This window comes from Cydia amplana, chromosome 16 (assembly GCF_948474715.1).
Source record: "Cydia amplana chromosome 16, ilCydAmpl1.1, whole genome shotgun sequence".
NCBI lineage: Eukaryota > Metazoa > Arthropoda > Insecta > Lepidoptera > Tortricidae > Cydia > Cydia amplana.
The window spans coordinates 11,171,073-11,197,163 of NC_086084.1; the positions used below are offsets into that span (position 1 = coordinate 11,171,073).

Genomic DNA, 26,091 nt, shown 5'->3' on the forward strand with positions numbered 1-26,091 from the left:
GCGCCGCCGCCGCCGCGCGGCGCGGCACCGCAGAAATCTGCGGCGACGCCCGCCGCAACGCAAAATTTTGCGGTGCCGCGCTGCGGCGCCGCAAAGCGGTGCGCGGCGCCGCGCGCGGTGCCGCAAAGCGGTGAGTTTCGCCGCGCGCGGTGCCGCAAAGCGGTGAGTTTCGCCGCGCGCGGTGCCGCAAAGCGGTGAGTTTCGCCGCGCGCGGTGCCGCCAAGCGGCGTGCGGCGCCGCGTGCGATGCCACGCTGCATAGTAAAGAATAAAATTCGACTACCAGTTGTTTAATCAGACATGGATCCCTTCACACGTGTTCTGCTCTTGCTGTTGTTATAGCGATAGCGGTTCGCCAAAAAACGCTGCAAATGGTGTTAAAGGTATCAAAATCGGTACGAGTGATCTTTAGGACATTTGAAACAATTTGACCTGAAGCACCAACAAATAAAAAAACGAGAGGAGTTATGACGTCATCTTTTTTTGTATGAAATTAAAAAAAAAAATGTTTAGAAACCTATCGTGTGTAGTATTAAACGAAAGGGCTTTCTGAGCCGATTCCAAAAATATATCACATCATTACATTTGAGTCATTTTTTTTAAATTATAATAAAAATATTTTTCAAAACATACCAAGTTTGGGTTTCTCCAGATACAATACCGTTAAAAAATTTTTTGTTAAATATACCTCAAATTATACCTAATATCCTCATATCTAATTCTAATAAAGCAATTTTGAAAATATTTACATTTAGTATATTTGTTTTACTCCCGAAACGTTTTTTCTACTCCCGTACATTTATTTGTCATTTAAAAGGTCATCATACACACACCTTTAAACCCCTATGTTATAGTTGTCAAGACAAGTCTTTAGTCTATTCCCCAAAAAAGTATTTGTGCATACACGCACTATCTTTTTGGTACTTTTACGATACTTCGTGTAATCACCACTTAAAAAATATTGTATTAAATACATTGTTGCCAACCTAATTTTAATTGATTGATGAGTACTAAGTGCATTGCTCCTAATTTACAAAATATTCATTAGGTTCTATAGTAGAAACAATAAAATTCCTTCAGAAGTCAGAAACGCGCATGTGACACCCGTAATATAGCAAGATCCATAGACCGCTTAGCGTTGCTTGTTAGTCTCCATAGGCTACTGTGGCCAAGATCGAGAAACAAAAAACTATCCAAAATTGTAATTTAACTAAGAGCAAGTACCAGGGCCTCATGAGTTACTAGAAGGTGTCGCTGACCATCCGGCCGTGGGGCGCGGGGCGCGGTGGCCGGGTCGCGTATCTTAGCTGTATACTTTTGGTTTGTTTACCTACAAAAATGTCCTATATGATTCCACTTGTTTAGAGTATTATTTTTGTTGAATGAAAAATATTTGTTAAATTTACATTTTTTTTTTCAAAGTAAGTAAGTGCTTGGTCGTAGAAAAAGTATTGTATGCAACGTTGTTTAACAGAGTCAAAAAATACTCGTCACGCCACTCGCCTTTTTTGACTCCTCTTAAACAACGGTTGCCTAAAATACTATTTCAATTTTACAAAGTGTAATAATACCCCTGCCGAATTATACTCATAATGTCATTCGGGTAAAATAAAAGTATTGAAACTTGGTTTACATGTTCCTTTGGTAATATCTAAGCATTAAGTAATAAAAAGTTCTCATGAGTGGGGGGTGGAGAACTCGGGGAAAGGGGGGGGGGGTTAAAGGTGAGATTTTTCAGTTAATTCTTACATAAATAATTTTTACTACGACTTATAGATTCCGAGATATAAGCGACTTTCTGGAAAACCGTTATACTTATATTAATTTTATGCTTTCTATTTAAATATTTAATTGAGAGATTCATAGATCACACTTTGTAAAATTGAAAAATTAAAAAAAAAGTACTTCATGTAATTATTTTCAAAATTGCTTTATTAGTGTTAGATACCTAATATCCTCATAGGATATTAGCAGGGAGCGTACATTTCATGCCGGTTTCGTCATAATGACGTATTCATATAAACACACAGGATGTTTCAAAAAACGTAGTGACACTACTTAGTAACCGGAAACGTAGTGACTTTTATTTTATTTTTAATTATAGGCCACAACAACGTGTCTATCAACGTTTGATTATTAGTAACATAATAGTTTCTGAAATAAAAAAAATAAGAATGTCCTCCCGTATCGACGCGAAACTTTATTCAAACTTTTTCGGCAAATACCTTAGTCTTAAGTTAGATTCTGAGGGTATACGTACTGTACTTGCATATTTCCCCCGATACATTTTTGTATGAAATCGACAAAGTTTTTGTTATTCAATTGTTTCATGGTATATTCGATGCTATCATGAAATTGGTCAAGTCCATGTTAAAATCAAACTGTGTTTCTTTATGTTCCTCATGTTCTTTGTGTTTTATTGTTTGAAAATGTAACTTGATGTTGCTTTCTTTTGGTGGCAAACTTTGCTGACAGATTTATTTGGCACAATAATTCTATAGCCTCCATAGCGACTTTGGCAAAGCATTAAGTTTCCTGATCTTATTAAATTTAACTGAAATGTTGTTTCCGCACGTCTACAATTTGTGACAAAGAGTAAACTTTGATGTGAGTGATGTGACAATGTCAGATAATATTCTTTCAATGTCCGTCTCAAGTGTCAATATATATCTACTTAAACGGAAAAGGTTGATTAGATAACAGTGATTAATCATTGATTAATCATATTTTCCATTATTAGGTACGAATAAATAAACGTTCGTTATTCCATTGCCCTTTTCAAACTTTGTCCACCCTGTATGTAGGTTGACGTCATACACCTGTCATCGGCATGAAATGTACGCTCCCTGGATATTAGGTATAATTTGAGGTATATTTTACAAAAAAATATTGAACGGTATTGTATTGTATCTGGAGAAGCCCAAACTTGGTATGTTTTGAAAATTATTTTTATTATAATTAAAAAAAAACCGGCCAAGTGCGAGTCGGACTCGCGTTCCAAGGGTTCCGCACATTACACAATTTTTAACAATATGTTTTTTTTAATGAAAAGTCAGTAAAATGTCTTTAAAAAACCCGTAGGGGTCGGATCAAAAACTAAGTACTTAAGTCGACTCACGCTTGACTGCATATTTCTAATAGGTTTTCCTGTCATTTATAGGTAAAGAACTATTTAGTGTATTTTTTTCAATATTTTAGACCCAGTACCTAGTTTCAGAGATAAAGGGGGGAAAGGCTCATTTTTTGCCTATTTTCTTGAATAACTGCTAAACTATTTATCTTAAAATGATCATTCCAAAGTTTAATTAATAATTAAATTAATAAGCTTTATTTTGAAACACTTTTAGGTACAGAAATTTACAAACTTTTCTCAAAATGAGCTCTTTCATTTGATATGTAACACGATATCTTAGTTTGAAAAACTTTATTTTTTAATTTGCTCTTTTACCCCCCAAAAGTGGCCTACATATTTAAAATTCATTTGTTTACGTTACATATATGTCCGTCTTTGGGTCACAAACTTACATAGGTATGTGTGCCAAATTTTAACTTCATTAAAAGTGAGTAAAATGTCTTTAAAAACCCCGTAGGGGTCGGAACAAAATCTAAGTACTTAAGTCCGACTCACGCTTGACTGCACATTTCTAATAGGTTTTCCTGTCATCTATAGGTAAAGAACTATTTAGAGTAATTTTTTCAAAATTTTAGTCCAGTAGTTTCAGAGATAAAGGGGGGGAATGGTAATTTTTTGCCTATTTTCTTGAATAACTGCTAAACTTATTATCTTAAAATTAAAAAAAAAAAAATTGAGATTCTCAAAATGAGCTTTTTCATTTGATATGTAACACGATATAGTTTGAAAAACTTTATTTTTAAATTTCTCTTTTACCCCCCAAAAGTGGCCTTCATATTTAAAATTCATTTATTTACGTTACATGTTCGTCTTTAGGTCACAAACTTACATATGTGTGCCAAATTTCAACTTTATTGGTCCAGTAGTTTCGGAGAAAATAGGCTGTGACAGACGGACGGACGGACAGACAGACGCACGAGTGATCCTATAAGGGTTCCGTTTTTTCCTTTTGAGGTACGGAACCCTAAAAAGCTCAGAAAGCCCTTTCGTTTAATACCACACACGATAAGTTTCAAAACAGTTTTTTTTAAATTCCATACAAAAAAAAGCTAACTCATCTCGTTTTTTTTTTAATGGTGCTTCGGGTCAAATTGTTTCAAATATCCTAAAGATCAATTGTACCGATTTTCATACCTTTAACATCATTTGCAGCATTTTACTGAATTTCTCGGTGTACTGCCAGCGCTATTAAGAAGGCGCAGAAATAAAAAAACAATTGAAAAGAAAATTTTGGGTGAACCCATATCTTCGTATAATGAATGAAGATGCAAATCATTTCAAAAGAAAATACCGGCGCGGCACCGCAGAAATCTGCGGCGCCGCACGCCGCTCGGCGGCACCGCGCGCGGCGAAACTCACCGCTTTGCGGCACCGCGCGCGGCGCCGCGCACCGCTTTGCGGCGCCGCAGCGCGGCACCGCAAAATTTTGCGTTGCGGCGGGCGTCGCCGCAGAGCGGTTTGCGGTGCCGCAGATTTCTGCGGTGCCGCGCCGCGTGGCGGCGGCGGCGCCGCACCGCTGACATGTGGCCGGGCCCTAATATGTGACTAAAGTGTCATTCAATAGAACTTGCTAACTATGTAAACAAAAGTGACTAGTAAACTGACATTTAGTGTCAATTTTAGTATGGCGGTTTGTTTACATTGTTAGCAAGTTCTATTGAATGACATTTTAGATCGATTCCCTAATATTCGCTGGTACTGCACGCATCTTTATCTGAGTATCAATAGTAATGCAACTTGTGTTGGGTAGGACTCGAGGCCTTTGAGTCCTCTGCGTCAAGACTCGACTCAGTTTTTTAGACTCTTATAATTAAATCTAAACACGAGTTCTTTTCAACTTGTTAGAGACCCGAGTCTTTAGTAGAGACTTGAGTCCTTTTCAGAGAACTATTGATTTTTTTTACATACAATTTCGAAATGCATTGTCTTCATGTAAAATTTGTGGCTAAGGTACACAAATCATACAATATAGCTTCTTTACTGTTATTTAGGAAAAACCTATAAAGTTGTTGACGGAGTCTTTATTCGGAGGCTCGAGTCCTTTTGAGTTGCTCTTAAAAAAGACTCGACAAAGGACTCGACTCGCGACTTAAAAGACTCAGAAGTTTTTTAAGCGCCGAGTCTCGTAAAAACGAGCTGAGTTCTTCAAATTCAGACTCGAAGGGTTCTAGTTCCTACAAACATTAAGTGCAGCAACTGATAAACAACAGTTATTATTATCCAATTTATGCAGCTGTTAGTTTTCTAGCTCTTTTTTTAAATTGTAGTGCAGCTGGTGTAGTTTATAGTCATTCAGTTATTTTTTAATCAGGCTACTTTCATATTTAGCAACGTTGGCAAAACGCCAAGCATCTACTGGATTAACATTAATCATGCTTGTAAAACAATCTATTTCTGGTACATTTATCTGTTACGATGTTGTATCATAAATGACTAAGAACAGTCCCGCTGCTGTCACCTGCTTCAACTAGCATATCAAGAGCTGCGCGGGCGCACGTGCGTTCAATTTAGACTCTAATCCCAAGGCATTAGGTCCATAGTCACGTGCGCTCGCGAGCCGTGAACTTTTACCATTGCCTTTCTATTTATAGCATTTATATTTATCTACGTTCTTACCTTAAAAATTAATGGTGTTATTCATAAACGGCTGCTAACTTAATCAGTTGATGATCGTCGTTTGTCCCTATCTGTCGTTATGCCATAGAGAGGGACAAACGACGATCATCAGCTGATTAACATAGCAGACGTTTATGAATAACGCCGTTAGTCTCTTGTGTGAGAAATTTATTCCTAAAAACTTTATAGGATGTTATGGTGTTACATTATATTGTCGTTACTCAGGTGTTGAATTAAATTTGCTCATACTGCCTGTGTATAAAGATGCTGATTTTTGGTATTTGTGGTCGAGGGTGGTATTAGGATGGTTCCTTTTTTTTGCAGAGCTCGAAAATGTTGTGTTCAAACCTGGCCCGCTTAGCAACTTCTGCTGCTGACTGTACATACCTACATAATACCACCTAATTATAATATCGACACAATACCGCCCTTATGCCTGACTTGAATCCCTATATAAAAATGTATTGTGACTCTGAAACTAACACATATTTATGATAGTAGTTAGTCATGAGATGTATTCTATATGTTACTATATACTCTACCAAAAATCATCATTTGTATGCAAGTGCCGTTACGTTCAGTTCAGCTCAGTTTTCAGAGGCTATAACAATTTGATTTAATATAGATTAGTAAAAACAATTGATACGGTATTTTTTAAAAAGAGTATTAATTTCATTTATTTGATACAGGGTAAACGAATATAAATTATAAAACTAGACATTTGATGTTATACGATTATTATTTTACCGAAAGTCGCGATATGATAGAACTATTGAAATAATCAGAAAAATAACATTGTGATTGTTTATATTGCGATAAGCTATCATTAGAGACTAGTAATAATTAAGAACTATCAACCTCCAAACTACGTCTTATTCCTCATAACTTTTGTAGATGGCGCCACCTAAATGGCATTCTACAACACATATTACAGCTATGTGCTCTACATATGGCTCTACACACAAAGATGATGAGACATGCGACTTTTGGAAATTGATGTTTGTATTATACTGGTCTCAGCTATCATAATATTATTGTAATAATAGTGTTCGTTTATTCGCCTTCTAAAATGCTTTAATGTTAGTTGGAGAATAGATAATGCTTTTATTTTTGTTTTTAATAAATTATTGATCTGTGTATATAACTGTTAGAACTTGTAAATAGTAGATCTTAAAATATATTTATTTAGAGCGCAGTTTCTAATACATATGTTAATAAAGATGATTAATCTATTAGCGTACCTAATAAACTGTTGCTAATAATTAGTGCCCAGGAACGGGGTGAACCAACGCACACACAGGTAGCAACAGGGAGTATTTATTTTAAAATCTAAGGCTGCGTAAAAAAATATTTCTTTACGAAATGCAAAAGATGGCGGTTTTGACATGGACAGAATTTTCATCTCAATTAACCGGTAAACCGGTTTTAATTTCGGTGTCTATTAAAGTTGTTTTTTTTTTGTATAATTGACTAATCTAATACTTATTCAATATCATTAATATACCTAATTACCTAAATATCCTTTTATGATTCATGCAAACATTGGGCGATAATTTAAATTTAACGAATACCGGTATTGTTACTAATGGTCCCTGATATTAACTACTTTTGCTACCAATATGTGCGGTTTTTCGCCTTATTTCCGGGTTAATAATAATAATAATGGGGTAACGTAACATCATTTTGAGGGTGCATAAATATTGTTAAACACTAATGTAATTTTATCGTCACGTTTTATACAAAATAACTATTATGCCTTTAGGCGAGTAGAGGTTCTTATGCTGGATATGTTCTATTGGCAACTACAACATATGAATAAAACTGTACAGATTTCTTTTTGAATTAAAATATGTAAATGAAAAAAAAAACATCGTTTTCAAGGTTTTTTTTATAAGGGCAAGATTACACTTGTGCGAAATAATATTTAGAGTCTGTCTAAGCTAAGTCTTCACTTGTCGTGGACTAAGACTGCTGATACGGGCTCTATCTCGCGTCGAGTGCATACCTACTCCAAGCCTCTTATTAAAACAACATTTGACAATACATATATAAAAATAACTTATTTACTACTTTAATCAGGCTAAAACGTTGCTAACAGGACATACCAGTAGGAGATATTGCAGATTAGTATCTGCGTTAAATCCTATGCACAGTGTAAACATAACATAGCGGTCATGTACGGCGGTGAACGCACTATGGACGTGTATTTTTCTAATAAAAAGTAGATTTTCTTATGCGACAAGTCTAGTGAAGCAAGCGCCCCTTCGGCTAACACCTCTAAATCTAGTGAATTAAGACGGTGCGAAAACTCGCACGCGAGTTTCATTACATTGCGTCATTTGATCGGTCGGCTGAATTGATGTAACCTCAATGGTCCGCAATGTAACTTAAATCGTATACGAGTTCGCGCGCCGTCTAAATGAGCCTTTAGATATACTTGCCCTAATGTCAGGGAGAGTGCACGCACCTACCCGATTTAACCCTTTATTAGGTTGACATTTCAAAAATGATAATCGAATGTCAGTCTTGCCTACTCATCGAAAATAAAACACATGTTTGAAGTGCCGTATGTGGGAAATGGGTCTCTATTGTTCCCCAAAAAGTTTTAAGTCATCATAATGTATTGTTTGCCCGCATTTTTGTTAGTCATTATTTATTTGGTTCAGAAAGGCGTCACTTCAGGATTGATTGCCATAAAACAAACCTAACAACGTATCTCTAGGATAACCTTACGAAAATCCTGAAAACTTAACGGTTTCAATTTTAGGATTAATGATAATATGAATATGACAAACAATACATTATGACTTAAAACTTTATGGGAAACAACGGGACCCCGTGGGAAATATATATCCCTTAGCCTGGTAAAGGGTTAAAGGGAACAAGTCCCTTTGGCTGGTATGGCACTTGCACCACGAGACAATACATTTATTAAAGTCGTGCTTCATATTGAATTGCGTTTAGTTGATCGAACGACATTGCGAGTAAATTCATTGTTGTAATAGGTCAGAGGAAGTGACGTTTTGCAGATAGAAAGAATTATGTCTAAAATAATAAACTATTGTTTTACTATTTTGTGTTTCATTGACTTATAGTGACTCTTGTTTCAATCCTATAGCTACATTGCGGACCATTGAGGTTACATCTATTCAGCCAACCGGTCAAATGACGCAATGTAATGAAACTCGCATGCGAGTTCTCGCACCGTCTAAATGAGCCCTAGTCTGACAAGTTGGCGAATAATAGTTATTTTCGATACAAGTGCGAAAAAGAGGAAATTCGAAACGAGTGGCGATAAATTAAAACACGACCGAAGGGAGTGTTTTAAATCGACACGAGTTGCGAATTACTTATTCGCACGTGTATCGAACAACGTTTTACAGTACATATGGCACTTTAAAGTTTCGACATACGCACGAAAAGTGCTATTTTACGCACTAGTGTACATATGTACTGTAAATTTAAATTGGTATACGGCTGTTATGTACACGCGCCGTGAACCGGCGTTATCGTGGGTAGACATTATGTTAAAATATTGTGTAATCTTATTATCAGCACATATGGAGGGGGTTGTCGACGTTGTTTGACCCCTTACAGTGAGTTTATCACTCGTGAAACATATCTTGTCTCTCCGGAACGATATTGCAGTGGTCGCAAATTATTTTTTTAGGGGCCCGGTCCGGTTTTTAAAATAAAATGACCATCGCGGTCCGTATCTACTTGAGTATATTAAATAAGTAAGTAAAAAAATTACGGGCGGATACGGATACGGACCGCGGTCTGCCATTTGGTGACTCCTGTTGTATATTGGATAGTGACTGCATACTGGATATTAGGTATTTCTCAGCACCGAAACTAGTTTTTTAAAGGTAACCTATAGCTAGAATCTATAATTACCCCGAGCTCCGTCAAAATACATATAAGTAGCATTTAATAAGTTGTTATTAATTAAATGACAATGTTTAGGTATACATATTATGTCTCTTCTGTATGTTTAACATTTAAAATAACAAGGAAAGGTCAGCCAGGCAATATCAACTAGGGTTGGGACAAATACAATTTACTCTACTAAAAAAACTACTACTACTACGGGTACTAAAATCGTTACTTATATTAGAAAAAGCTTACTACTCAATCTACGAATTCACAGTCTATGCGAAAAGATTTTTATTTTAAGAATTGAATGACTTGTAAAATGTACTTATTTTATCAATAAAGATCTGTACTTAGGTATATTGTACTCTAAGAATACAAGATCGGAGTTAGAGCTACTTATACCAAGGGTTTCTTTTGTTTATGAGTAGGTATCGAAGGCGTAGGTATTTCTATGGTTATTGCAATTGCCCTGGCTATTAACCTCTTATTATAAAAAAAAAACCATTCGTACTGTGTTGTACGTTGTAGTACTATACACATATATTTACTAGTCCAGTCAGTCATCCCACGCAGACGAAGCTGCGGGCAGAAACTAGTATCTAATTTGCAGCTAGGAATCAAACCTGGTCACGTACCATTGCGTACTTCTACGTAGGTAGGTACCTATATCTTATATAAATAGGTAATTTGAAACATTTACAATGTTAAGTGCATTAATATTTTACCATGGTTTAACATCTAGGCCGCGTTTTATAGGTAAACGACCCGCCCCAGCTTCGCACGGGTTAACAAATTATGTATACATAAACCTTCCTCTTGAATCACTTTATCTATTGAAAAACCGCATCTAAATCCGTTGCGTAATTTTAAAGATCTAAGCATACATAGGGACAGACAGACAGCGGGAAGCAACTTTGTTTTATATATACTTACTACCTATGTAGAGAAGCATGTAACCTGTTCTAACAATCGTTGCTTATTTGTTACAAAGAAAAACAAACGCTACCTGCAGGGTACAGGGCTGTAACCGCGAAAATCGAAGTTCGCATATTGCGGGCATTTTTCTCTGTCACTAATTACGCCTTCATTGGAGTACTTAAAAGAAAAAGATCCCCGCAATTTGCGAAAAACGGTTTTCGCGGTAGCCCCTCAGTCCTTTTCAAAACGTGACCACGATGATATGTGTGGCTAAAGTGATTTTTTAACTACTAATAAAATAATATATTAAATTCCGTAATATTTATTACTGGTTTATGAGTCGATCAATATCACAATTAACGTTTTTATTACATCGAAGTATTCGAAGTACAGAATTCAAATAAGGTAGGTACTTATTATTTACGTCCGTATCCGCCGCTACCGTGGCTTCCTCCTCCGAAGCCACCTTGACCTCCGCCAAAACCTCCCTGACCTCCACCGAAGCCTCCCTGGCCGCCACCGTAACCGCCCTGGCCGCCACCGTAACCGCCCTGTCCCTGGCCATATCCACCATCTAGCCCAGAGAGGTGATGACTGTCATGACCTCCGTGGCCACCGTAGCTGCTGCTGCCGCTTCCGAAACCTACATCAAATAAAGAAAATAAGTATTTTAGAAAAAACCCGGCCAAGAGCATGTCACCCTGTCGAGCCATGCTCAGTGCTTCCGTTGTTGGCCGTACGTCACAATAGTTGCCTTGTAATAATAGCATACATAAATAGTATTATAAGTAGGTTAATATAATTATGTTTAGGTACTGGTCTATTACTGTGTATTTGAAGTCACTTACCAGGGTAGGCTAGGGCCGCAGCCACCAAAGTCGTCATGATTATCTGTGTAACAATAAATTTATATTTTAGATAATATTTTAGATAGAAAAAGGCGCGAAATACAAATTTTCTATGGGACGATAAGGGTACGCCCAACTAGCAAAAATAAGTCATATAAATTTACAAACGTTTTACATAAAGCTTGATGGTAGCAATTTAAGGCATCATACAAACGTTTATATGACGCGATTTTGGCGCAGTTTATATGGCTACAACTGTCATACAATAGTTATTTGTACAACAAGAGATCAAAGTTTGATATATCTTCGAGTGCTTATTTTGAGTCCCGTGCAAGCGAAATCTATACTAGATTCACGGGCGTAGCGAGTGAATCTAATTTAGAATCTTGAACGTAGTAAGGGACTCAAAAGCGCACGAGATGTAAATAACTTTGATCTCGTGTAGTTCACAAAACTTTTCACCTCAGCAGTGAGAACATATTAGAGAACCCGAAAAATGTATTCCTTCTTCATCACTTACCTATTCACTCATGTTTTCTTAAGATATACCAACAATTAAGTTTTCACCTCAGCAGCTAGAACAAGGGTACTTTGCTACTTAAAAACAGTGAGCAAAATCGCATTTTGCTCACTGAGTGAGACAAAATGAGCAAAATGCGATTTTGCTCACTCAGTGAGCCAAATGCGATTTTGCTCACTGTTTTTAAGTAGCAAAATACCCTTGTTTGAGCTGCTGAGGTGAAAAATATATTAAACGACTTTTTAGTCGGAAAAGTATCGTAAGTTCTCGCAATTGCAATTGCTTGTAGAGTGATCATAACGCAGACGTTTGTACGACAAATGAGTCTGTGAAATGGTCAAACAATTCGTGAAAAACAGTAAGTATAATACTTTTTACCATTTTAGGTACTAAGTATAACTGATGACTCGACATCTACTAGTGTAACTAAAATGGGTAATTGTACTCGTATAACAAATCAGATATGCATATATGCGAACATAATATTTTCGAAAAATGTTACTAGGTTTTGTAAGAAAATTTTAATGCCCCCTTTAAATATTGTTTATTTATTATATTTAATTTAATAAATTAATTAAATTTTAATTTCGAAGTAGTTATATGACTCATTTATAATTAAAAGCACTAGCTTAGTTACAACTTAAAACTCCTAAGCCCGACACGATACGGCCGCCATTACCCATCACAGATCATATAAGCTCTGATCATCACCCATTAGCTATAAGACGGTCGTGTTTATGAATACTTACTGTTGTATGGCATTTTAGCAATTAAACAGCTGTAACAACCTGATTTTATGATAAGTTGTACAGTAGTCACTCATAAAGCTTTTCTATGACCAAGGTGCTGTAAGATGTCATATTGAAGTTATAAAACCGAGAAAAGTTCTTGGTTAAATTTTTTTTCTACTCGTCGACTGCAATGCTTGAATTAAGACTTCGTATACCAAAGTGAAATCGCATACTTTTTTCACTATGATGGGACCCCAACTCAACTATAATATTCATTTCGATACAGTTTAGTCAACTATAATATTCATTTCGATACAGTTTAGTCAACTATAATGAAATTGACCAATCGAAAGCGTGGAGCAAGGCCTCATGAGTTATGAGAAGGTGTCGTTGACCAACCGGCCGGGGGCGCGGGGCGCGGGGGCCGGGTCGCGTACGAGTATGAAGGTATCGCGGCTGCTCGCGCATCTTAGCTGTATACTTTTGGTTTTTTTACCTACATATACCTATGATTCTTCTACTAGTTTTAAGTATTTTTTTTGTTGACTCGTAGAAAAAGTATTGTATACAATAGTGATATAATCAAGCTTTTCAATCTCGTACCTTACTTAGGCAACTCAGCAAGCATCATTACCTAAACACGGTACTCGACTGAAAAGCTCTCCATTATATCACGGTTGATCCATTATATCATTATATAAAATACTATTGTACGACAATGATTAAATTGCTTTATTACTACGTTATACAAACGTCTGTACAACTGCGATTTAAGAACAATTTGCATTTAAACTAAAGTGCGGTATAAATGACATTTATACAACGTCACGTTTTAAAACTTCCTTATTCATCAGTGATTAATCAGTCGTAAAAGGTTCAGATGTATTACCAATTTGTTAGTTGCGCGACTGTTTTTTTTAATGAAACGGCTTGACAGACTATAGTTATTTGTACAACAAGAGATCAAAGTTTGATATTTCTTCGAGTGCTTATTTTGAGTCCCGTGCAAGCGAAAGATTCTATACTAGATTCACGAGCGTAGCGAGTGAATCTAATTTAGAATCTTGAGCGTAGTAAGGGACTCAAAAGCGCACGAGATGTAAATAACTTTGATCTCGTGTAGTTCACAAAACTTTTCACCTCAGCAGTGAGAACATTAGAGAACCCGAAAAATGTATTCCTTCTTCATCACTTACCTCTATTCACTCATGTTTTCTTAAGATATACCAACAATTCAATTTTCACCTCAGCAGCTCGAACAAGGGTACTTTGCTACTTAAAAACAGTGTGCAAAATCGCATTTTGCTCACTGTTTTAAGTTGCAAAGTACCCTTGTTCGAGTTGCTGTGAAAAATATTTACCTACATCTTATAACAGATTACATAAAAATAAACAATTAAGCACGCAAATAAACAATGACTCACCAAGAACTTCGCCATATTGCTATATAGTAGTGTTGTCTGATCCTGATTGAAACTATTCTGATCTGCACCGAGGCTTAAATACCATCAGAAACGGATCATCTCAGCCCGACCTCTAATATTTGACATCCAGTAATCTTGTTTGTGACGTGTTTTGATGCATATTCATGTTACATGTATATACGATGCTCTTTATTGCTCTAAAGTACCTAAGAAAACTGGACCGAAATAATGAGGAAAAGAAGAGGAAAAACATAAATACACTTTTTTTGGGCAGTCGTGTAAAAATAGCTACAAATTTCGGGCAAAATTTTTTGGTATGAGTACCTACCGAGCCTGTCCGATTTTCTTTAAAAGTTCACAGTTCACCATAGTGTTAACTATGACGTACTTACTTGATCTCAGAAAAGCGGGTAGGCTATTCGCTGGGTGCGAAGTAGGAGGTGGGGGAACCTCAAACACAGATTAATCGATCGCAGCGCGTACTGTGGCCAAAAACAGAAACTTTCGGAGGCCCAACTGTTACTTTTTACTAGCGAAATTTACGTATCCGTGCATTTTAAGTAAAAATAAATAAACTTGCGTCACGAAACCTGCTGCAAGAGCAATGGCAAAACAGTGATCACAAATTCTATAAATTCCCACAAGAAAGTTGGAAACGAGAACAGCTAATGAAATGGATAGTCGCTGACAAGAGGAAAAAGTAAATAAGCTAACCTATAAAGCAACATTTTAATTTTAGGTATATTTTGTATGTTGTAGGAAGTAGCACGTTACAATGGTTAAGTTACTATAATTTATTTGTTGTTTTATTTCAGTGCCGGTGGATCGGCATGGTACCCAAAGGGACATGACAGTATTTGCGATGTCGTGTGTGATTGCTCGGAATCCAATTTTCATAGTTAACATGGCCATGTTTAACTGAAAATACACAAAAAGTAAGCATTATTAACGACACTACAGTCATAAATGATCGTATGCAATATATACAGCGTGGAATTTGACGACGGACCTTTCCGGAAATGGGAGATAGTTTAGCCTTAGCTCTATATTTTCTCCATAGAAACTATGTTAATATGGGCAACCGTTTCTAAATTATGGCCTTTTAAACATCCATGCAAAAAACTACTTTGTTCTAACCCTAACAGGTGACAGGGTCAATTAACTTACTTGTAAACAATCGTTAGACGATAGGTATGTTAAGTTTTGCCCCTTATGGTTTCTTAAAAGTCTTCTGGCTACTCGGTAAGAATCGTCGCAGGATTTATGTAAGCTATTCTAAGCGTGGCTCCCCTTGTTTAGTTTTTGGGTGTAGTAAGAATGTATGTAATTTCCCAATATTAAATAGTACTAACGACAATAACAATAACAATGCAAACGGTGACATTGACAATCACTCAAAAGTACTCAGTCATCATAAACAATAAAAAATTATAGCGTAACCTCTTTTACCATGAACTCCTGTTTACCTGGAGCATGCCTGGAGTAAAAAAAGGTTTGACATGATTCATAAATTCGTTAATTACACATCTAATACATTGAATGAATCTTTGGTTAAACCTATGTATGTAAGGTACCTAAAGTGTCATTCAATAGAACTTGCTAACTATGTAAACAAACCGCCATACTAAAATTGGCACTAAATGTCAAATTACTAGTAACTTTTGTTTACATAGTTAGCAAGTTCTATTGAATGACACTTTAGGTACTTTAGTAGAATTAGTAGGATGGCGAATAAATTTAAACTGGTACACGGCTGTTATGTATCGACACGCGCCGTGAAACAGCGTTATTGTGGGTTGTTATACATTATGTTAAAATATTGTGTTCTAATCTTATTATCAGCACACATGGAGGGGGTTATCGACGTTGTTTGACCCCTTACAGTGAGTTTATCACTTGTACTTGTGAAACATAGGTATCTTGTCTCTCCGGAACAATAGTTATATTGTAGGGGTCGCCAATTATTTACTTTAGGGGTCCGGTTTTTAAAATAAAATGACCATCGCGGTCCGTTTCTACTTGAGTTTATTAAATTAGGTAAGAAAAAAAATAAGCCGGCGGTCCGGATCAAGATCGCAGTCAGCCATTTGGTGACCTCTGTTATAAATACCTATACCGTAAAATGGGGTGAGTAGGGTTCGCGGGGAGAGCTGGGTTATGAATGTATTCCAATTTAAAATGGAACTATAGTAATACTCATAATAAAAAAAACCGGCCAAGTGCGAGTCGGACTCGCCCATGAAGGGTTCCGTATTTAGGCGATTTATGACGTATTAAAAAAAAACTACTTGCTAGATCTCGTTCAAACCAATTTTCGGTGGAAGTTTACATGGTAATGTACATCATATATTTTTTTTAGTTTTATCATTCTCTTATTTTAGAAGTTAGGGGGGGGGGGGGGACACACATTTTACCACTTTGGAAGTGTCTCTCGCGCAAACTATTCAGTTTAGAAAAAAATGATATTAGGAACCTCAATATCATTTTTGAGGACCTATCCATAGATACCCCACACGTACGGGTTTGATGAAAAAAAAATTTTGAGTTTCAGTTCGAAGTATGGGGAACCCCAAAAATTTATTGTTTTTTTTCTATTTTTGTGTGAAAATCTTAATGCGGTTCACAGAATACATCTACTTACCAAGTTTCAACAGTATAGTTCTTATAATTTCGGAGAAAAGTGGCTGTGACATACGGACGGACAGACGGACAGACGGACAGACAGACAGACATGACGAATCTATAAGGGTTCCGTTTTTTGCCATTTGGCTACGGAACCCTAAAAACGATCCAACAATCTTCCAAAATTACCTTTGTATAAAAACCCAACTCGCCCCAAATACGAGGGACTACGGGGTGAGGTGGAATTTCCTGTTTATCGTCAAAGTTATGAAATGGAACTAACCAAAATAAAATAAAAACTAAAATATAAACGTCCGGAACATTTATTATATACACCATGCAGTTAAAAGCATATGTAAAAATAAAATGTTATCGAGGTTCGAATGTCAGTTTTGCACCTACTCACCCCATTTTACGGTATTGGATAGCGGCTGCATAATGGACATTATTTCTCAGCACCGAAACTAGTTTTTTAAAGGTAACCTATAGCTAGAGTCTTTAATTACGCCGAGCTCCGTCAATGTACATATAAATATAGCATTTAAGTTGTTATTAGTTAAATGACAATATTTATATTATGTCTCTTATGTATGTTTAATATTTAAAAATAACAAGGTAAGGTCAGCCAGGGCAATTCCAACTATATAGTTCGTTTTTTTTAGCATTAGAAAAAACCGGCCAAGTGCGAGTCTGACGACGGACTGACGGATGGACGGACGGACGGACGGACGGACGGACAGCGGAGTCTTAGTAATAGGGTCCCGTTTTTACCCTTTGGGTACGGAACCCTAAAAAGGGATCTTGACGTGTCTTTTTATTGACACTTTTGAAAAATAAGTCACGGCAAATATGTAACATATGTATTATGAATTGCATTCTTTTGCTTCCATAAGTAGGTAATAGGGCGCTTTTTTTTGTTGTCCCCTACACTTTTTTTTCAAATTTGGGATTTTTATGTTATTTCTACTCAAATTTGAAAAAAAAGTGTAGGGGACGACAAAAAAAAAACGCCCTAATATCCTAGTGATTTTAAAAAGAGTTTTTCAATTAAAAGACGCGTCAAGGTCGCGTAGTTCTTTTCTAAAGCCGGCCACACACACTAGGTTATAACCGATGGTTATGCCTGCACAGTTTACTTGTGCAGGCATAACTGAACGTGTGTATGACATGACTCCTTGCCTGCGCAAGCAAACTCCTTGCCTGCGCAAGCAAAATTGAAAATATAAAAATTTATATTTTTTGCCTGTCGGTTGTGCTTGCGCACTTCGCTTGCGCAGGCATAACTGAACGTGTGTGGCTGGCAGGCTTGATAGGCTTCAGTTATCCAGTGATTGCCGAGGGGATAGGTCGCAAGTCACTGTGCAACAATGTCGTCTCGCAAACGAAATGCCATTGTAGAGGATTTTTAGTAGATTTTTAGGGTTCCGTAACCAAAGGGTAAAACGGGACCCTATTACTAAGACTCCACTGTCCGTCCGTCCGTCTGTCACTAGGCTGTATCTCATGAACTATGCTAGTTAGACTGTTGAAATGTTCACAGATGATCTATTTCTGTTGCCTCTAGTACAACAAATACTAAAAAACCGGCCATGTGCGAGTCGGAGTGGGGCTCCCATGATTTTTTTTCCGTTTTTATAGATAATGGTACGGTACCCTTCGTGCGCAAGTCCCACTCGCACTTGGCCAGTTTTATTATTTTTTAAGTGTGGAGTGGATTCATGGTTTGTATGCGTGTATGGCTGACGAAATATAAACCTAATAGCGCTATTTCGTCGACGTCAACTACCGCTACCGGTGCCATGATGGTTTGAACTGAGAGTTTGTGCAGGTTTGTCGTTACGTGTGTGTGCCCTATGGAACTCGGTCGTGCCTGTTGGTTTTGCTTGCACAAGCAAAACCGACACGCAAAACCTAGTGTGTGTGGCCAGCTTAATGCTAAAAAAAAAAACGAACGATAGGGTTGGGACAAATACAACTACACTAAAAATACATGAACGGAGTGGAACGGAGTCTAGAGCTAGAACCACTTATACCATGGGTCTTTTTAACAAGCTTTTATTAGGTCGACCTGAATAACTATGTAATGGAATCTAAGGTAACTAATTTAACCATCTTCCAAGGATCGTAGCGTCATGGCAGCAAAATTGGCAGCTGTATGTAGTTCTGATAACAATACAATAATATGGTACTGTCGAACTGATCTGATGATGGAGACAGGAGGTGGCCATAGGAACCCTGTGATGAAACAACGCAACCTAATTGTGTTAGGGGTTTTTAGAATTGTCTCGATGAGTATTAGTTGTCTGTCGTAAGAAAAGTACAGTCAGCGATAAAAGCTTGTACCAAAAATTAAATTTTTGACAAAAACTTATTTATTTATGACTAGGTAGCGAAATAAGTGTGGGTATTTTTAAGGTAGTTGCAACAGTACATGTGTTGTACGTAGGTACTAAGATGTAGGTACATATTTATTTACTAGCCCAGTCATTCATTCCACGCAGACGAAGCTGCGGGCAGAAACTAGTATCTATATGCAGCTAATAGGAATCAAACCGAAATCAAACCTCGGGTCACGTACAATTGCGTAACCTCTACCAACCTCTACGTAGGTACCTAATACCTATGTCCTAAGATATAAGTAAATAGGTAATTTGAAATAAATACGATGTTTTCTAAGTGCATTATTTTACCATTGTTTAACACACGTTTAACACCTAGGCCGCGTTTTATAGGTAACAGCATGAAACCTGTTCTAACAATTGTTACTTAGGTATTTGTTACAAAGTAAAACAAACGCTATCTGCAGGGTACAGTTCTTTTTAAAACGTGCCCATGATGATGTAGTTTTTCAGTAGTTTCATGTGTGGCTAAAGCGGCTAAAGTGATTTTTTAACTACAAATAAAATAATATATTAAATTCCGTAATATTTATTACTGGTTTGGGAGTCGATCAATATCACAATTTACGTTTTTATTACATCTAATTCAAATAAGGTACTTAATATTTATGTCCGTATCCACCGCTACCGTGGCTGCCACCGATACCGCCATGACTTCCTCCTCCGAAGCCTCCTTGACCTCCGCGACTACCACCTCCAAAACCTCCTTGACCTCCGTGGCTACTGCCTCCAAAACCTCCTTGACTTCCGCCAAAACCTCCCTGACTTCCACCGAAGCCTCCCTGGCTGCCACCGTAACCGCCCTGTCCCTGGCCGTATCCACCATCTAGCTCAGAGAGGTGATGACTGCCATGACCTCCGTGGCCACCGTAGCTACTGCTGCCGCTTCCGAAACCACCTCCTTGGCTACCGCTGCCGAAACCGCCTCCTTGGCTACCGCTGCCGAAACCGCCTCCTTGGCTACCACTGCCAAAACCACCTCCGTGGCTACCTCCACCGAGGCCACCTCCGTGGCTACCTCCACCGAGTCCCCCTTGGCTTCCTGTTAAAATAATCAAACATGATGAGAGACAAATATAGGTTTAAAGGTAAATTATATAATGGTTTATGGAATTCTTGCATGTTAGTTTTTAGTTTTTGACGATTGTGATGTACATAAATTCTTATAATTTTGGCTTAGGCAAAGTTGTACTGTAATTTTCATGAAATAAAAAATCTAATCTAATCTAATCTATGCTAGTATTGCTAGTAGCAAAATAGGTAGTGATAACTTTGAACCCGTGATACCTAAGATTTAACTAACTCGTCTGCTTAATAATAAGCTAAGTTACTTCTAAATATCTACAAGAGTTCGTATAGGTCCTCGTAAAGGCCGAATCACGGATACACACCGGATACGTATGCATAAAAGTTCGTATAGATACGCGGTTGTCTTGGCTAAGTTGTAGTGATAAGTAGGTATGTAGGTATTAACTTTAAAACCGTAATAAGAACAGCATAAGATTATTTAGTGAGGAAATCTTACCGAAGCCGCCTTGGCTGCCGCCAAAGCCGCCACTTCCTTGGCTACTGTGCCCGCTAGAACCGTAACCTGCATCAAATAAAGAAAATATTTAGAAAAAACTCGGCCAAGAGCATGTCCATGGCCATGCTCAGTGCAGGCTCAAGGTGCATGGCTCCTCTACACGATGGGCCAGCGCCGGCCACTCCAAGGGACGCATTTATGCGTTAGAGGGAGCAAGTGATATTGCTATCTCATTCTGCCGTATGGCTGCGTCCCTTGGAGTGGCCGGCGCTGGCCCATCGTGTAGAGGAGCCATTACGTTGTTGGCTCACAATAGTTGCCTTGTAATAGGATACATAGTATAAGTAGGTAGGCACCTATGTTTAGGTAAAGTGTCATTCAATAGAACTTGCTAACTATGTAAACAAACCGCCATACTAAAATTGACACTAAATGTCAAATTACTAGTAACTTTTGTTTACATAGTTCGCAAGTTCTATTGAATGACACTTTACCTACTGTGTATTTGAAGTCACTTACCAGGGTAGGCTAGGGCGGCAGCCACCAAAGTCGTCATGATTATCTGTGTAACAATAAATTGATATTTTAGGTAGAAAACTCTTCGCGAAAGTTTTTTTTTAATTTGCCGCTTTTTCCTACTGACGGAAACGGCTTGACAGACTATAAATATTTACCAGAATCTTATAACAGATTACATAAAAATAAACAAGCGCGTAAATAAACATGACTCACCATCAAGAACTTCGCCATATTGCTAATAAGTAGTAATGCTGTCTGATCCTGATTGGAACTAGGCGATTCTGATCTGCACCGAGGCTTAAATACCATCAGAAACGGATCATCTCAGCCCGACCTCTAATGACATCCAGTTATCTTGTTAGTCACGAGTTTAGAATGCATATTCATATGAAGTAAAGTAAAGTATTTATTAATTGTAAACTGTGTACATAAGATGTCATATACAATCTTACGGTGTCATACATATACAGGAGATATCGAATCAACAGTTGCTTATTTCGAGCACACAATATGATTTTAAAACTACTAACTATATTAGCTTACTGACTAACTTATACTTAACAAACTGGTGATTCCAGAAAAAAACTCATTTAGGTTGTGTAATACATTTTCAATTAACCAGTTTTTTAATTTAAATTTAAAACGATTCCCCTCCAACATTTTTATTTCAACTGGCAGGGCGTTAAAAACTCGTATTGCAGTATTGAATGTATGTATTGTATTGTATGTTACATACATATACGATACTCTGCGGTGTAGCACCGGTGCTGGTGCACAATTTAAGTACCTATATAGTTGAAATTTGTTATAGACAGTTTGAGTCCCGAGGAAGGACAAAGGGTAGTTTTCATTCAAGAAATCAACCTTTAAGCGGGTAAAAAGGGGGGTCGATGTTTGTATGGGGAACCAACAAAACGCAGATTGAATAAAATAATAGCTACTTTAATTACTAATTCCACGCAGACGAAGTCGCGGCCAAAAGCTAGTACATGTTTAATATGAACATCGTTATTATAACATATTAAGCGCAAGCGCACTTGCACCATTTGACTAACCCGGGGTTAACCGCTTAATCCTGGAGTTACCATGGTACAGAATTTGACACTGGGTAACGGATTAACCGCTTAACCCCGGGTTAGAGGGATGGTACAAGTGGCCCTAAGTATATACCTATTACAAAAATTAGGCTTAGGTATTCTAAACGGCCCTCTAACGTTGCAAATATCATGGAAACTTAAAAAAAAGCTTAAAATGTATTACTTACTGATTTATGATTCGTTAAATGGTTTGTTTTGTATCTTATAATCAGAAGTCGGCGGGGGTGAGCTACCTATTTACCTTATAATTTGACATGTTTTACGTCATATTATAAGGAAAATAGCTCAACCCGCGCCGACCTCTGCTTATTTTTTTTTTTCTGGCTTACTCCCTGTATTTGGCAAATTCACCCTGTACAAAAAGATTTAATTATGAGAATTCTTGTTGTCATTGCGTTGGGCGTTGGCTAAGAACTTGGGCGTTGCTTAGGGTGCTTTCTCCAGGAGGTCGTGGAAATGCTTCACCCCCCCGGTGTTGTCCTCTGACGTGGCCCTGGATAGGGCCAGGTTTGTGATGACTGTGGCCGCCTGTGAACGAACATAATACGAGCATAGAGAAAAAAATACATAGATTGCTCACTCCATACATCAGTTTTAGTACCAAAAAGACTATTAGCATCTAGCATCGAGTAGCGGAACTATCTGTACTGCTACTTGACAATAGATTTAGCACCGACCACTGACAATCCAACCTCTAGACTGAGCTTAGGCCAATTCTTTCATGAAACCGATGCTGCCAAAAATACGGGTGTGCGGGGGGACGAGGTGAGCGAATCCCGTGCCGTGATTGGTTCGTTCAAAGACACGGACCAATCACGGCACGGGATTGACTCGAAGATGGAGTAATGCTAACGCTACCGTATGTGTGGCAGAGGGGGTAGCGCGACTATGCTATGTCTAGAGGTTGGATTGTCTGTGGCACCGACCGGAAAGTCTTATGCTGTTGAGATAAGACTTTCCGGTCGGTGCTACATCTATTGTCAAGTAGCAGTACTGATAGTTCCGCTACTCGATTCTAGATGTAGACACTGAAATTAATAGTCTAACTGATGTATGGAGTGAGCACTCTTGTCTTACTATATTTCTCTATGATACAAGCTAGATATAAACTTCTTGGTTCGAAAGTAGGGTCACGTTCACGAGTTATTATAGTTCGTTTTTTTAGCATAAGAAATAAGGTAAACAATCTTGATGTGTCTTTTCATTGAAAAACACGTTTTAAAAATAAGTCGCGGCAAATATGTAACAATTATTAATCTAATACGATAGTGAATACGATCATTTATATTCTTTAGCTTTCATAAACAATAGGTACCTACTGATTTTGAAAAAGCGTTTTTCAATTAAAAGACATGTCAAGATCGCTTACCTTCTTTCTAATGCTACAAAAACGAACTATAGTGCCGCTAGTGCTGAGACAGAGAGTAACCCTCTTATTCATAAAAGTCTGCTAAGTTAATGAGCTGATGATCATCGTTTCTCCCTCTCTATGACATAACGACAGATAGGGACAGACGACGATCATCAACTGATTAAGTTAGCAGCCGTTTATGAATAACGCCATAAGTTGTTAACTACAGTATTTAAGCGCCACCTGACGAACTGGCTTCTATATTTAACGCAATACTGATTTTATAAATATTGAACTCCATCGTTATGGTATTAGAATCTTGTTATTAAGGGGCGCCCACGCCAATCACCTTAGATCTGAACCCCTTAGTTTTCTAATGTTTTTTGTAGCTTATCATATTAGGTGTCATTTTATGTTCATTTCTTCTCTAATGGCGCCATCGTGCTTTTATTTCCCGCCATCAGAACTGTCACTCTGGCTGTCAGTGTTGCCACATGACATGACAAAGTAATCTGGTTGATACCACTTACCAGCTTACATCGCGCTTAGCGCGACATTAGGTACATAACACAACCAGTGCCGGCTCGAACCCTTGATCAGGGTAGAGCGAAATCGGGTATTGGCGCCCTTCGTTGAAGTTTTCAAGTGTATTTTGGGCCCCCGCCTTTTAAAACTTTTTTTTTCTCATTTGCCATTTTGGTGTTCCCTTGTCATCCGGCGCCTAGAGCGGCCGCTCCACTCGCTCTACCCTAGAACCCTAGATCCGGGCCTGTCAGCAACGGCTCTAAAATATATAGTACATATCCCATATTTACTTCAATTCATAGTCTTCGAGATATTTGGTATCAAAGATGAACAATTTTAGGCCAAAAAACTGGTTTTCTGGCCATAACTTTTGTGTAAATTAATTAGTTTAAAATTAAAATCCTGGACACGTTTTTCGAGACGTCAAAGACGAACAAATATGTAGATTTCGTAAGTATATCTAAAGAACCTTCACAGCACGAAAAACTCACTGATTAAAAAATCATAAAAAAGTATTTATTCATTTTTTCAAAATCCGGTATAGGAGATAAAAATCTCCATTTTTGTTATGTTTTACCTCCATTGAAGAACCGATAGCCGTTTGTCTTACAAATCTATCTGTAGTGCAAAATTGTAGGAGATACGATTTAAAACTTGACAAAAATCGATGAAACCGCAGGTAGCCCCTTAAAATGATTGATATGATTTTCACGCTTGCATGATGCAGGCAAGGTACACAGTATGTATATTTATAAATAGTATTATGTATCATCCAATTACGGCGTCGTAAAACTTCTCATTTACACTTGCATAGTCGTAGAAGGAGTAAAAGAGATGGTAAATATGATCTCGGTCGTCATTGTGGTTTGTGAATAGTATACAGAGAAAGGCCTTACGGGATTCTGGCTGGCCGCTGCCCAGATGCCCTCTCTGAACTTTGCGCGGTTTACTGCCACCACCTATAAAAAAAAATAGAAGATTTAAGGATGATATCTGCATTTACATGCAAATTTAACCCTTTACCGCATACGGAGCTGGGATAATGTATGGCGGATATGATATTCAACTCTATTGACAGCTGTTAAAGTTCAAATTTAAACAAATATTTTTTATTATATGCAGTAAGGGGTAAATAGTAGGTACATTGTGCAACGAGGGGGGTAAGCGAGATTTTGTAAACGAGGTCTATAACTCCCGACAGCCGCAGGCTCAACATACAGGTATGTATACATAAATCTAAGCTTCCAGAATGCAAAATTTGAGAAATCAAGGTTTGCCAAGACTCCTATATAATAAATACCTAACAGGTAACAGGGTATTTTTCAAGAAGTTACAGTTCTGAGGAAGAACATTTGTATTCAAGTGGGTCAATTTCACCAAACGAGCATTTTTGTCTAATTTCCATGGAATTTTGAAATATTGATTTAATATAATAAAATTGTACGTGATAATTCGTAAAAAAATAAAATAAAGCCAATGTTACTTTCAGGGTAAACATATTCATGAAATTTTGAAAGATATTTCAGTTTGAAAATTCGATCGGGGCACGGGAATTTTTCTGTCCATGGGAATTGGATTTTGCTGGCACGGGAATTGGTTTTCTAAGTATTATTCCTATTTAAACTATGTTTTATTATTAATCTAAAGTAAAATAATAAACTTGTAGGATTATTAAGGACTTATTTCACATTTGAGATCTATTGCATGTTTTAAACCATCGTAAAAATAAAACTGATAATGCAAAAAATTGGGTTTCGTAATAAATAAAATCGTCTAAAATCTAATTTGCATATTACAGAAATTCTATTTTATCCTCTATATTAAGATAGAAACGGGCTATGTCAAACTAGCGTTTGTTAACGAAAATATATTAAAAATATATAAAATTTGGAGGCCATCGAAATTAGATAAAAATTGTCGCCCTACCTGTTTTTATAGTTCTGTAGCAAATTTCTAGAAACTTCAGTGACTTGTCAAAATCGTTCCTA

The 26,091-nt window shown here is 37.4% G+C and overlaps 2 protein-coding genes across 6 annotated transcripts in view; both read right to left on the bottom strand.

The window, feature by feature from the left end:
- Positions 1–26,091, bottom strand: part of LOC134655005 (uncharacterized) — a 175,315-nt gene that overhangs the window by 34,768 nt on the left and 114,456 nt on the right. The window lies entirely within an intron of this gene.
- LOC134655007 (acanthoscurrin-2-like) overlaps positions 10,941–26,091 on the bottom strand; it is a 38,345-nt gene continuing 23,194 nt past the window's right edge. The window contains exons 3-5 of one of the 5 annotated variants that reach the window (XM_063510466.1): positions 20,612–20,677; positions 19,742–20,128; positions 10,941–10,993 (exon numbers count right to left, since the gene is read on the bottom strand). In XM_063510466.1, the coding sequence (XP_063366536.1) occupies positions 10,959–10,993; positions 19,742–20,128; positions 20,612–20,677 (488 nt within the window). In that variant the 3' untranslated portion in view covers positions 10,941–10,958. Of the gene's footprint in view, positions 10,994–19,599; positions 20,129–20,611; positions 20,678–21,130; positions 21,194–26,091 lie in introns of those variants that run through there. The other 4 variants (XM_063510467.1, XM_063510465.1, XM_063510463.1 and 1 more) reach the window with 4 other exon arrangements.